At 42.4% G+C, this 14,181-nt stretch overlaps 1 protein-coding gene across 1 annotated transcript; it reads right to left on the reverse strand.

The window, feature by feature from the left end:
• Positions 1-10,253: 10,253 nt before the first annotated feature.
• LOC147465335 (pentatricopeptide repeat-containing protein At4g18520, chloroplastic-like) lies at positions 10,254-13,640 on the reverse strand. Its single transcript, XM_086519442.1, has one exon. It carries the CDS (start codon positions 13,554-13,556, stop codon positions 11,373-11,375), a length of 2,184 nt encoding a protein of 727 aa, XP_086375568.1. The 5' UTR covers positions 13,557-13,640; the 3' UTR covers positions 10,254-11,372.
• Between the last annotated feature and the right edge of the window lie 541 nt (positions 13,641-14,181).

Raw genomic sequence — 14,181 nt, forward strand, 5'->3', positions numbered from 1 at the left:
GAATTACAAGAGTGCTTGGGTGGAGAGAGCAACAAAAATCATAACACCTAGTTAGATAGCATCAACAATACTTCAAAAGAGAGGGAAATTAAGCTATTGACAACAGTTGAGGACCGGATTTGCGGGAGCCAGTCCCCCCTCCACAAGGCTTTGTATTATGGTTTCTCCCATCAAGAGAGACATTGTACAATACAATTATTTGTGTTCCTTCAAGACTAGCTAGTGCAATGAAGATGAAACCTTCATGCACTAAGCAAAACACTTAGTAAACACAACTTTAATTATCCCCGTTCTCAGACCCAAGACCTCACACACCTTCGAAGATGGTGAGAGCTAGCAGGGTATGAGAGTAGATTGAGAGGAAGAAGGAGTATCTTACGAGAAAGATGTACATCTCCTCACATAATCACTCATATTAGCATAGCTTTAGCTTAGTAATTAGCTTGGTAGAGGAGATGAGCATACATTGAAGCTTGGATCTTGGTTGGATTTGCATCCACAAGCCAAGAGTGTGTCGATGTAGACTTCTATCTCACAAGCTTGGAGTAGGTGATGAGTTCTCCATTAAAGCTTGGGAAGAGATAGTCTTCTCTTTCTTCACACATGAGATTGTGTGAGTGTGTGTGTGTGTGATAATGCCTTGCAAAAATCAGCCCCCTCTCTCTCTTGGGCGAGCCCTCTTGCTATTTGCTCTTGCAGGCTCCCCATTGGACCTCCCCCAAGTCAAGCCAATGGCTATTAAGCAGCATAAGTGATAGCCTTCTGACATGTGTCCCCCTTTCCCCTTTTGTGAGAGATTAATCAATTAAACTTAATTGATTTAAATGAATTAAATCCCCATTTGACCTTTCCCCATTCTGACCAATAGGAATTAAGTAGCCCATTGGGCTGCTCAATTCCTATTGGACCCCTTCACAGGCTGTCCAATAATCATCCAGGAGACTTAATTTTCATTGGTTCTTTTTATTAAGTGTTTTAAAATTAATTAGGCTAAATTTACTCTAGCCTAGTTCTCATTGGTCCACTTCAAGGGTCATCCAATAGGAATTGGGTACACCTTGTGGGCATCTGGCCTAGGGAACTGACATGTGTCCCTAATTCCCTTTGTGTAAAGGGAGCTTGTGTGTGTGTGTGTGTGTGTGTGTGTGTGTGTGTGTGTGTGTGTGTGTGTGTGTGTGTGTGTGTGTGTGTGTGTGTGTGTGGCCTTCTCTCTCATCCCCTACTTGCTAGGCTCGCCCCCTCCTATGTAGGGATATTCAAAGACTTTTTTGGTCACACACAAAGCATCCAATATCCCTAGGGTTGACCTTTGGACATAACCTTTGAATTTTGGAACCTTAGCATTTTGGAAGTCTTAATGGGCTGAACCTTAGGGTCTTTTTAGCCCATTGTTGCACATGGCTCTTTTGCAGATGGCCCCCCTTTTGGATCCCTATTTTCCCTCCTTTGGATCCGTACTGTGGCCGGTCTACTAGCTTAACCAATATTCTAGCTTTTTCTCCCCTGGCACTTCCCCACATTAAATGATCAGTTTAATATGAGAAAATCATTTAGGAGAATTAGATATTGATTATTATGACAGTAGCCATGGATTCAGATATCAACATGACATTCGATTTTGAGCAAAGTACTCCCGATCCCGCCAATGACGCCTCGTGGCCGGATCCTCTCAAGGAGAGTACCCACAACGCTACGGCAGGAGAAGATACTTATGAATTGCTCGATATTCAAGAATTTTGTGCACTTCAGACACGCATGATAGTCATGGATGAAAATTTAAAGGCTTTAAATGAAAATGTTACTAAAATTTTCACATTAGTCATTCAATTGATGCAACAGCAGACTAAGAGTCCGGCTGGCACCCACATGCATGAGCACATTGGAACACAAGGGCAAGGCCCAATTAATGAAACACTGCATACTCTCACTGCCAAAGAGGTAGATGATTTGTTGAAGAATTTTAAACCACCAGTTTTCAAGGGCGAAGAGCGGGATCGCAATAAGGATGCAGTGAACATCTTTCTCAGTAAATGGAATGGAATTCACGCTCCGGATGCAGTGAGAGCTCTGCAAACGAGCTTAACTCTGGAAGGCAAGGCCTACAAATGGTGGATGTCACTCAACGAGAAGAACATCATACCACAGAGCTAGGCAGCCTTTGAATCCATGTTTAGCAAGGAATTTTTGCCTACAAACGAGGCCGATCGGAATTGGACCGCTTGGAACACATGTTCCATGCGCCAATATCCGTCACTCCTTGAATATATCTCTCACTATAGGGATGTCGTCCTCAAGTTGGAAGGCTTGGATACCTTTCAACAAGTACGAGGGTTCATACGAGGTCTGACTCCATAACTTAAGAAGTATGTCAAATCCCAGTACCCTAAAACACTTGAGGAAGCCATAGTGAAAGCACATATTCATGATGACCCTAATGATAAGAAAACACATAACAGTAATGTGCCTGCTAGTACACATAGTAACACACGCACTCAGTATGGGCACAATAAAATAAAATTTATAGTTGCTAATTCAGATGCATCTAAAAAACCCAAGGGGTCCAGGGGTCCTCTCTCCCCTGAGGATTTTGAAAGGTGAATGGACATGATAGTGAAATATGGGATTCTCAATGCCGAGTTGTTCCATTGGAAGTACAAGGGTACTCTACTTGTTTGGATTTTCAAGTTATGAACATGGAAAGGGCTGATGTGGTTCTTGGTAGGGAGTGGTTGCATAGCCTAGGACCATCAATGATGCATAGCTATGAGCACAACAGTTTGATGTTTGATTCTCATGGCACACATGTGTTGTTGTTAGGAGAAAAGGATATACCATCATCACCACTGATTTGTATTGTTGAGCTTATGCAGCTCATTTCTGATAATGAAATAGAACAGGTTTTTTTGTGTTACTCGCTGTCTCATTTTCTTTCTAATATTGAGTCTGTTGAACATTCCTCAACGCCGCATGCTTCTCTCTCCTCTATTCTGCCAATTTCTAATTCTACACAAGAAAATGTTACTAATCAGTTACAAAAATTGTTAAAGGAATTTCAAGATGTCTTTCCTAATGATTTGCCATCAGGTTTACCACCGACACGCTCAATGCAACATGGCATTGACGTGGCTGCAGGCTGTAAACCTGTTAGTAAACCACCTTACTATATGAGTTACTCAGAGGCTGCTGAGGTGGAACGTCACCTTGCTGACTACCTTAGCAGAGGGTTTATACAACCCAGTTCTTGACCATGGGCTTCGCCTATCCTTTTGGTGAAGAAAATGGACGGCAGTATGCGCATGTGTGTAGACAACCGGGGTTTAAATACGGTTACAGTTAAGAACAAATACCCATTGCCAAGGGTAGATGAGTTATTTGATAAGCTAACTCATGCTCGCATTTTCAAGAAAATCGACTTGTGGTCAGGATATCACCAAGTCCGTATTCGGCTTGCCGATATACCTAAGACTGCATTCAGAACACGGTTTGGACATTACGAGTTTTTGGTGATGCCCTTTGGGTTAACCAATGCGCCCGCGACATTCATGATACTTATGGATAGTGTCTTGAAACCATATTTGGGCAAATTTTTCATTGTGTTCCTCGATGACATTCTAGTTTATAGTGCTTCTGAAGAAGAGCACTTACAACATCTCAGGCAGGTGTTCGAATTGTTACGTGCAACCAAGTTATATGCCAAGGAATCTAAATGTGATTTTCTCAAGGAAGAAATTCATTATTTAGGGCACGTTATTTCTAATGGCCTATACATGGATAAATCCAAAGTGGATACCATCCGGAAATGGCCACCTCCTAAAAATCTGGAAGAATTCCGGATCTTTTTAGGCTTTGCAGGTTTTTACCGAGGTTCGTTAAAAACTATGCTCTCATTGCTGTACCTATGACGGACCAACTAAAAGGCAAAGGTAAGTCTATTCAGTGGGATTCCGCTGAACAACACAGTTTTGAAACACTCAAAGATGCATTAGCTACAGCTCCTATACTGGCTATTGTAGATCCTTTGAAACCATTCGTTTTGGAAACAGATGCCAGTGACCGTGCTATTGGAGCAGTCCTGTTACAAGACGGACGGCCAATTGCATTTGAAAGTAAGAAGCTGGATGCAGCTTAGCAGAATTATTCTCCTTACGAACGCAAACTCTATGCAATAGTGTCTGCCTTAAAGACATGGCGTCACTACCTGTATGGTGCTCAGCTCGAGATTGTGTTTGACCATGAAAGCATCAAATGGGTTACACAACAAACAGATTTAAAGGGTCGAAAATCTTGGTGGACCGAGATCCTTCAGGCATATGACACCAAGTTAAGGTATCGCAAAGGCCGATACAATATAGTGGCAGACGCTCTCAGTCGAATGCCAGAGATCAATTCGCTCTTGTTCACGGAACTTTGTAGTGAATTTTTAGAATCTCTTAAGGGCAAATATGAGCAAGATGAAACATATTCCAAAGTATGGATCCATGTTCAAAAGAGGGATCCTTCTCACTCCAATGCAGGTAGTGTACAGTTAACCTCCACACCTAGTTCTCCTTTATCAAGTGATGAACTACAGCGATGAAAGCATTTTACCATTGACAATGGGTACCTACTCCACATGCTACAGACGGAAAACGCGGTGGCCCTGCAAAATAGAGAAAACAGCATATTGCAAGCCCATAAATCGACAAAGCTGAATACGTGTCAACCATCTTTGCACATATTCCACGCCATACGCAACTTAGAGAGACATAGAACGAGAGAGAGAGAGAGAGAGAGAGAGAGAGAGAGAGAGAGAGAGAGAGAGAGAGAGAGAGAGAGAGAGAGAAGAAGAAGAACACGTGCAGATGGGCCTCCTAGAGCGGAGTGCCACATCGGCACGATGAAAGAGAAGGGAGGAGAGGGGAGAAGAAAGACACGAACACTGGGTGCAATCTCCCCCCGTCCAAGAGTGACCATTTCCCTCTTGCACGTATTTCATTGAATGGTCAAATTGATTACAAACTGGCCGGCTAGACATAAATGGCCAAAGCTCCTAAAGAGCACTTGAATACATAAAATATAATATCCTTTTTGCAATAGCCTAGCTCAGGCAAGCCTTTTCCACCTGTCAGCTGCAATAAATAGTAAAATATGAATTCCATAGCATACCTCTCTGTTGGAAAGTAACTGGGCCTCAGTTGCGAAGAAACAAATCTGTAAACAATACTTGTCAAAAACAATGATTAGAAAACTGTATCAAATAATAAAATAAAAATCCATAAAATTAGATACATTGGTTATGTCTGTCGTCATCCACATACTACCTATTCTAGTGTCCCATACCACTAGAATAAGCAGTATATGTCATACCCTGATGAATCAGGATATCATTGGTCACACTCATCATTGTATAAATCAATTCTCATCAATCTCAAGTTCAACTTCATAAATACTCTCAGGACAGAAAATCGTCATATATCACTTCCAAATCCAAAATATCTTTCATTTTCTATACCCGGGTAACAAAATCATACCAGTTGCAGTGGTGGCCAGCCACTACAGCATGATTTCGTGATTGGTGTTGCCGCATCCGGCGAGTCTACACCAATAAAGCGTGCTGCCTAAATCGGCGAATCTGCACTAATGCTGCCTAAATCGGTGAATCTGCAGTTGATATTGTTTTTAAAATTAGGAATGTGCAATTTTTTTTCATGTGCTGCCTAAATCGGTGAATCTGTGTGTCTGTGACCAATGGACTAAGCTAGGCATAAAAGTGAAAAATAAATGACCTATTTGATATGAAATTGGAATAGAGTAGAATGTGGAAGCATGTAACAAATCTTATTGATCATTGCACACCAACTGAGCTCATGTAAGTAGTGGTATGACAAGTCATCTCAGGAAAGAGTCCAATCAAAGAAAATAGAAGTCATGACATAAGAAACAATGGATGTTGGAAACACAATGTAAACAAGTAAATAAGTATCTGGAAAAAATTCTTGCCTGCTACAATGGTGCCTGGGTGTTTATAGGGGTGTGAGAATATATTTAAAAAAATCTCACATATAAGAAATCAAATTTAATTTTTCAAACCACTATAAAACTATAGGATTTGTACATAAGGATATGTGGTGAATAGTCTGGGAAAATTTTGAGGGGCCAAGATAAGAGAAGAGATGGAGTCTGCATGGCAGGTAATTCCACTGGCTGGAATAGCATTGGTTGATGCAGACGGCATCTATTGGCAAGAATGAGACGGGGTATGCGGACGTAGGGACAGGAGCAGTGGGATTGTTTTCCATATGGTCGGGCGCTACCACTACGATATGTAGGGGTGGTGTTGCAAATGTTGGTGCTCTCCTAAGGCAGCACTACCATGCTCCTTTGGTGGCTCGCGGGGAGTGTTGTGTCCTGCGGCTCCATCTTTTGCGCCACCCCCTGTAGAGGCTGCTTCCACTACGTTCTTTAATTAAAATAAGATATTATTATACCTTTCAGTGATTTGCATAAAAATAATTTGAGTGTCATTCCCACTAAGCGGAGATATGGTAGATCACTCAATCAAATTCCTTGTCTCCACCTCTTTTCTTCTTCACCCAGACACTCCCCAAGGTCTCTTGGGTTTATTTCGACAACAGTCTACATGAAATTCTTCTTCTACTTCTTCTTCTCGTAGCCCGGAAGAAACTAATCAAACCTCCAGTACTTATAACTCGACCATCCTAAGTCTAACGTACATAAACAATATGAGAGCCAAATCTCTTGCTTTCAGTTCTTGAGTTTGATTCTATGCATTATATTAACGGATATTATGCTCTAGATTGTACTTATAGTACAACCAATTATCCTTACCTATATAGGTATGCGATTAATCACTACAAAAAAATTAAAAATTAAAAAATCCAATACTTGGAAACAATTTGAAATACTTATGATGCGAGGAGGTTCATAATAATCACGTACCTCTAATTTTAAACAAGAAAAGTTTAAGTAAGCATGACTTATCTTTGTTCACCACCATAATCTCCATAGCCATCATTGCTGCAAGTCCAAGAGCATAGCCACAGCTCTGATACCACTACTACAGACAGAAAACGCGGTGGCCCTGCAAAATAGAGAAAACAGCATATTGCAAGCCCATAAATCGACAAAGTTGAATACCTGTCAACCATCTTTGCACATATTCCACGCCATACGCAACTTAGAGAGACATAGAACGAGAGAGAGAGAGAAGAAGAACACGTGCAGATGCGCCTCCTAGAGTGGAGTGCCACACCGGCACGACGAAAGAGAAGGGAGGAGAGGGGAGAAGAAAGACACGAACACTGAGTGCAATCTCCCCCCGTGCAAGAGTGACCATTTTCCTCTTGCACATATTTCATTTATAGATTTCTTGAATGGTCAAATTGATTACAAACTGGTCGGCCAGACATAAATGGCCAAAGCTCCTAAAGAGCACTTAAATACATAAAATATAATATCCTTTTTGCAATAGCCTAGCTCGGTCAAGCCTTTTCCACCTGTCAGCTGCAATAAATAGTAAAATATGAATTCCATAGCACCACAAGGGGAGAGTTTGTGTACCGACGGACACAGACATTCGACGCCAAATTCTTTATGAATGTCATGATAGTCCAAGTGCAAGGCACCCGGGGATTAGAAAAACTTATTCTCTCGTACGACGACAGTTTTACTGGCCAGGCCTACATGGCTTTGTTCAAGCTTATGTTTTGCATTGCCAAAAATGTCAAGTTAACAAAGCAGAGCGTCTGAAAGCAGGAGGACTCTTACATCCTTTGGAAATTCCCAATGGAAAATGGAAAAGTATCTCCATGGATTTTATTGTAGGTTTACCAACCACTATACGAGGTCATGACTCAGTATGAGTGGTCGCAGACAGGTTGACTAAACTATGTAAGTTTATTCCGACCAAATCAACGGTTAAGACACCGGAACTAGCAAGGTTATTTATGGACAATCTATACAAATTGTATGGGTTTCCAAGTAATATTGTTAGTGACCGTGACCCCAAGTTTAACAGCCACTTCTGGAGAGCTGTATTTAAACGATTGGGTACACAACTCAACCTCAGTACAGCTGACCATTCAGAAACAGATGGTCAAACGGAACGGGTTAACCATGTGCTAGAGGATATGCTAAGAGCATACGTCAGCAAAAAACAGACAAACTGGGAAGAAGACTTACCTATCCTCAAGTTTGCCTACAACAGTTCTAAGCATGTCACAACAGGCTTCAGTCCTTTCATGCTCATGTACAGGTTTCAACTTAGGTCACCAGTTACGGTGGGGTTGGCAACCGAAAAACTCCAACAAGTTAAGGATTTTCTCCAAGACAACATGGATATGCTGAAACTTGCTCGTCAAAATGTCCAACAAGCACAGGATCATTATAAGAAATACGCTGATGAGAAACGTCAGCAAGTTACCTTCGAAGAAGGGGAGGAAGTATTTTTACGTGTGCCAAAACATTCAGAAAGTCTGAAAACTGGACCGACACCTAAATTATCTCCCCGATATTGTGGGTCTTTCAAAATACTCAAGCGAGTTGGTGATCGTGCCTACAAACCACTACTACCATCACACTCTCGCATTCATCCGGTGTTTCATGTAAGCCATCTATGAAAGCGGTTACATGGGGATGACAACGTCATTGACCAACAGGTTTTGGTCGATTACATTGAACCTCCTACTTTACTGCATGAACCAGAACGTGTTATGGATTACCATGAGTTGCGTACACGACATCATGTACGACAACAAGCCTCAATCAAGTGGAAAGACCGAGCTGAAGAAGGTGCCACTTGGGAAAACATTAGTGTTCTTAAGAAGAAGTTTCCCACTTTTGTTTTCGAGGACGAAAACTCTTCTTTAAGGGGGGAGTAATGTCAGGACAAGGGTCCTGTACCCTGAGAACTAGGATAGTCATGGACTACGACCAAGGGTCGGACTAAGCAGTGTGGACAGGGGATCCGTCTAGGACAAGGGGATAGGAGCCCACCTATATAAAGGGAGGTTGGGAGGAGGATCTCAGAGTCAAGTTCCCTAGTTCTTACATGTTCCTTGCATTTTTGCTCATGTGTGAAATACAGAAGTCCTTACATTTGGGAGGGTTCTTGCTTAAGCTACAATACTCACCCACCTTATACTCTCAAGGGGGGTCCTTGTCTTGTGAAAGTCAAAGAGTTTTAGCATTGGGGATATCTTGCTCAAGCTATACCATCACTCACATTATCCGGTCTTCAACAATTTCTCTCTTAAACCACATCATTTTACCATTCTCTCTTTCTCTTCCATCAAAAAGTAAGTAGGAATGAAAGGAGAGACCCATTAAGGGAACAAATGAGTGACATCATTAGAGAATAACTTTCTCAAGCTACACCATTCACCCACATTACCCTATCTTCAAAAAGTTCACACTAAAGACTGCATCGTTTCCATATCTTGCTCAAACTACACCATTCACCCACATTACCCTATCTTCAACAAATTCACTCTAAAGACCACATCATTTCCATATCTTACCACTCTCTGTAATGGGGAAACAAGTAGGTACTCATTAAGGAAATTGATAGGCAATAAAATTGATCCAAGGCACCTAGTGCAAGAGAAATACCAACGGTCTTGAGCAAGGCTCATTTTTCACAGCTTCATCTCCCATCAGAGGCACTTTCACCTTTATGTTCCCTTTAGAAGAGGGCAGAATTTCCAAAATTCTACAAGCAATCCTTCTAAAGATGGCATATGTATATGGGGTAGGCTAGATTTTACTTTTCAAATGAAGGATTGAGGTTACCCTTCAACAATGAGCCTTGGTTCTGAGCGAGAAGAAATGAGTGCCTAGATAGAGAGGCTATTGGTGGAAATCATCAATGTTACACAAACAAAGCGGAAACACCGCACAGCTCTTTGAATGTATTCAATGAAGGCTATCTTTTCGTCAATTTAATTGCCCTCAAAGTGCATACCAATGGACTCTAACATACAAAGGGAAGAAAGAACAGTGGCATTGTCAATTGGCACAAGTGCTCAGATCTCCATGCAAAGTCAAGTGAGTAGTCTCCTCAAGGGGTGCACTTGTAAGAAATCATCTATATCAAGTGCATTCAAATGGTATTTAAAAAATCCATGTATTTACATATTTTGAGGCAATAAAATGACCCCTTTTTCCTTGTTAAGCTTATCGGTTTTTCAAATTTTCAATTAATTTTCAATTAAAAAACCCCTTCTATAAGTAAAATAAATTTAAATATAATAAGGTTTACATAGCAAAATACCCCTCCTTTTGAAGGCATATTATACACTAAAATTTGTGAGATGCACCTCCCAAGGTAGTCTCTCAAATTCTTGGGGCTAGTTTCACTTCTAGCAACAGGAGAGAAATGAAAGAGCTTACCTCTTTCAATACAAATGTTTGCCATAGTGAGATAAGCTGAAGCATCACTTCCATACGTGTTCAAAGGCCCCTCTCCCCATATTTACATCTTGCTATTTCTGGCAGGCACCCAATAGGGCATCTCAAATTGTACAATAATCAAGATCATTTTTTTGGCCAGCTCCTTTCAAATGATTTTATTGTGCTTTTTCAATGAGATGACTCTGTGCATCTATGTTTCTGTTCTGAAAAGGCCATAACTGTTGGCTTGCTCAGAGAAGGCCATTATGTGTATATTGAGATCTTAGTAATTGAATCACCAGATGCAGTGGAAGGTGCATACATGGAGTAAGGCTTTCCTATTAGTAATGAGCGCACTGGGGGGATCTTGAGAAAGGTGGGTTTAGGAGCCCATCGTGGTGTCATAGTCTCTCTCCTCATCTCATTGACACATTTCCTGCTTCAGATCCCTTTTTCTCTGTGCTGAAAGGGCAGCAATGGGAATTCTTAAATCAAACCCATCTTTTTAGTAAAGGTAGATCTTGTTGTGTCTTTCAACCGTTCTGCGTAACAAAGATTTGTTTGGCTAGCATAGCACAGCCTTCATGTCCTTTAATGCTTTGTCTGGTATCTATGCATCTTTGCTTGTAAGGATTCATCAAACTATTTCTGGTAGTGTCAGCAACAAAAGCTGTCACCAGAAGCTCTACTCTTCATCTTGCAGCCTGAAGACATCCAAGAAGTATTCTTTCCTCTCAAAGCTGCAATCTTTCACAATCCCCCCCCCATGCATACAAGCAACCTACCAAGCTTCACATTACCCTATTTTTGGCAAGCACCCAGAAGGGCAGACCAAGCTGAAAGATAATCGAAAGATGGAAGTTTCTTCAATACTGTTACTGCCTTGTCAAAATGCGGCAAAGAGATCAATCAAGCAAGAGTGATGCTCTAAATCTGGTGTGATGCCATGATTCCTTGTCATATTCTCAAAGTAAGTTTCGCCCTCATCCACTGTACCAGAATGACTCTTTCCTCTCAAAGCTGCAATCTTTCACAGCCTCCCCATGCATACAAGCAACTGCATACATGTTCCCTGTATAGCCGTATGGTACCGCATCAGCTTCATCTATATGTACTGCCTGCTCGAAGGCCAACCTACCAAGCTTCACATTACCCGATTTTTGGCAAGCACCCAGAAGGGCAGACCAAGCTGGAAGATAATCGAAAAATGGAAGTTTCTTCAATACTGTTACTGCCTTGTCAAAATGCCCGGTCCGGGCAAAGAGATCAAGCAAGCAAGTGTGATGCTCTACAGCTGGTGTGATGCCATAATTCCTTGTCATATTCTCAAAATAAGTTTCGCCCTCATCCACTCTACCAGAATGACTATATGCATTCAGCATACAAATAAAGGTAATGGAGTCCGGCGTGATACCCTCGCATTGCATCCAGTGAAAACAGCCAAGGGCTTGGTCAGCTCGCCCCTGTTGCGCATATCCTCCTATTACTGCATTCCAGGAGACCCTGTTTGGAGTGAGGCCTTCACTGCGCATCCGTTGAAAGCATCCCAGAGCTTCCTGACTCTTCCCTTGTTGAGCATACCCTGCTATCAGTGCATTCCAAGAAACCACATTGCGAACAGGAAGCTCTTCCAGCACTTGTGCTGCTTTCATGAGCAGACCACATTTGGCATACATGTCGACCAAAGCAGTGCCAAGCACAACGCTTCTACCTAACATCCCCTGACTAACAACCTCGTCATGTATTTGTCTACCGCTTCCAACTTCATTCGTAATGCCACAGGCCTTCAAGATGCAAGCATAGGTGATTGCATCCGGACACATACCTTCCTTTCTCATTTGTCGATAGCAATTTAGTGCTTCCTCACCTTGTCCTTGCTGAGCATACCCTGTAATTAGTGCCGACCAGGAAACTACATTGTGTATGGGAAGCTCGTCATGCACTTTTGCAGCTATTGAAAGCAAGCCGCATTTGCAATACATGTCAACGACAGCAGTTCCAAGCACCACATTTCTTTTCAAAAGTCCCTGTTTGATAATCTCCTTATGCACTTGCTTGCCCCTCTCAAGTGATTTTGTGAGCCCACATGCCTTCAAAATACAACTATAGGTGATTGCATCCGCAGAGAGGCCCTCAATTTGCATCTGATCATAACAATCCAAAGCTTCCCTGCCCCTTCCATTTTGGCTATATCCTACGATTAAAGTTGACCACGAGACTACATCACGAATTGCAAGTTCATCAAGCACTTGATGCGCTTTAGAAAGCACACCGCATTTGGCATACATGTCAACCAAAGCATTGCCAAGCACATGACTTCTTTCCAGAAGCCCCTTACTGACAATATCACTATGAATTTGTCTACCCCAGTTAACTTCCTTTAAAATGCTAAGGGCCTTCAATATGCACGCATAGGTGAATGCATCAGGACACACACCCTCCTTTTGCATCCGTTCATATTGATAATGTGCTTCCTTGCCCTGCCCGCTTTGTACAAAACCTGTAAGTAGTGCATTCCAAGTGACTACATCTCGAACAGGAAGTTCATCAAATACTTGTTGTGCCTTTGAGAGCCTGTAACATTTTGCGTACATATCAACCAAAGCATTACCAAGCGCTGCATTCTGTCCCAAAAGACCCTGATCGACAATCTCATCATGGATTCGTTTGCCTAGGTCAACTTCTTTTGTGATGCCGCAGGCCTTCAAGACACAGGAGTAAGTGATCCAATCTGGAGGCGTGCCCTCCCTTCGCATCCAATCATAGGAATCTAAAGCATCCTTGCCTTGCCCATTTTGGTTATATCCTGCAATCAGCACATTCCAGGAGACCACATCCCGAACAGGAAGCTCACAAAAAACCTGTTGTGCTTCCGAGATGGCACCACATTTGGCATACATAGTAAGCAGCACATTTCCAAGCAAAGTGTTATTTTCAAGCAGCTCATGTGCGCCAATCACTGCATGCAATCGCCGGCCCTCAAACAGATCCTTCTTCTTGGCGCATGTTCTCAGAGATACCACGTAGTCGATGAGAGCGTCATCTGAATGCATGGAATCTGTACGTGACATCAAGTCGAAAGGGATGGGATTGCACCAGCCATAAATCCACAGGGGTTTCTGTATGTTTTCGAGCTTCCATTGGCGTGTTCCATAACTGCTGCACATCACTTAGGCCATCGCCCTGTTCCCATTTCGCCCCCCATGCGTAGGCCAGCTTTACTTCAAAGAAATTTAGTTGTGAAATGGATACTCGGGGGGGGGGGGGGGGGGGGGGGGGGGGGGGGGGGGGGGGGGGCGGGGGGGGGGGAAGAGAGAGAGAGAGAGGGTATTTAAAGCATAATGTGATCTTGTATTCTTTATATAGATCGTTTTGACCTTTGATTTTCATTTCCAAAAATTTTATGCTTTATTTTTCCCTCCCCTCCTCTCTTTTACATGATTTTAGTTTTTAAAATGGGGTAGGACCTAATCTCTCTCTTTACATAAAAATCAACACTTTCAAAGATGCTACCGCATCTAATTTTTCAATCCTCGCCTACCTTTACTTCTTCCTCTACGCAAAGCAAGCTGCCCTTGGAAGGTATGCCATGGCACTGCTACAATTTCCTAAGCACTCGCCCCCTCGCAAATTGTTGAGTGTTTGTCCACAAGGTGGGCCCGAGAGAGATGAGAGAGAGAGAGAGAGAGAGAGAGAGAGAGAGAGAGAGAGAGAGAGCACAAGCAGGTTTGAGGTCTACTAGCTTGCATGTCCACCCCTTCAATTCCCCTTGCCATTGACCCATCCCGTTCG

Source organism: Adiantum capillus-veneris, chromosome 1 (genome assembly GCF_014529385.1).
Source record: "Adiantum capillus-veneris isolate H3 chromosome 1, ASM1452938v2, whole genome shotgun sequence".
Lineage (NCBI taxonomy): Eukaryota > Viridiplantae > Streptophyta > Polypodiopsida > Polypodiales > Pteridaceae > Adiantum > Adiantum capillus-veneris.

Coding starts and splice junctions, on each gene's coding strand:
- LOC147465335 (XM_086519442.1), bottom strand. CDS start 13,556: ATGTGCAGCAGTTATGGAACACGCCAATGGAAGCTCGAAAACATACAG.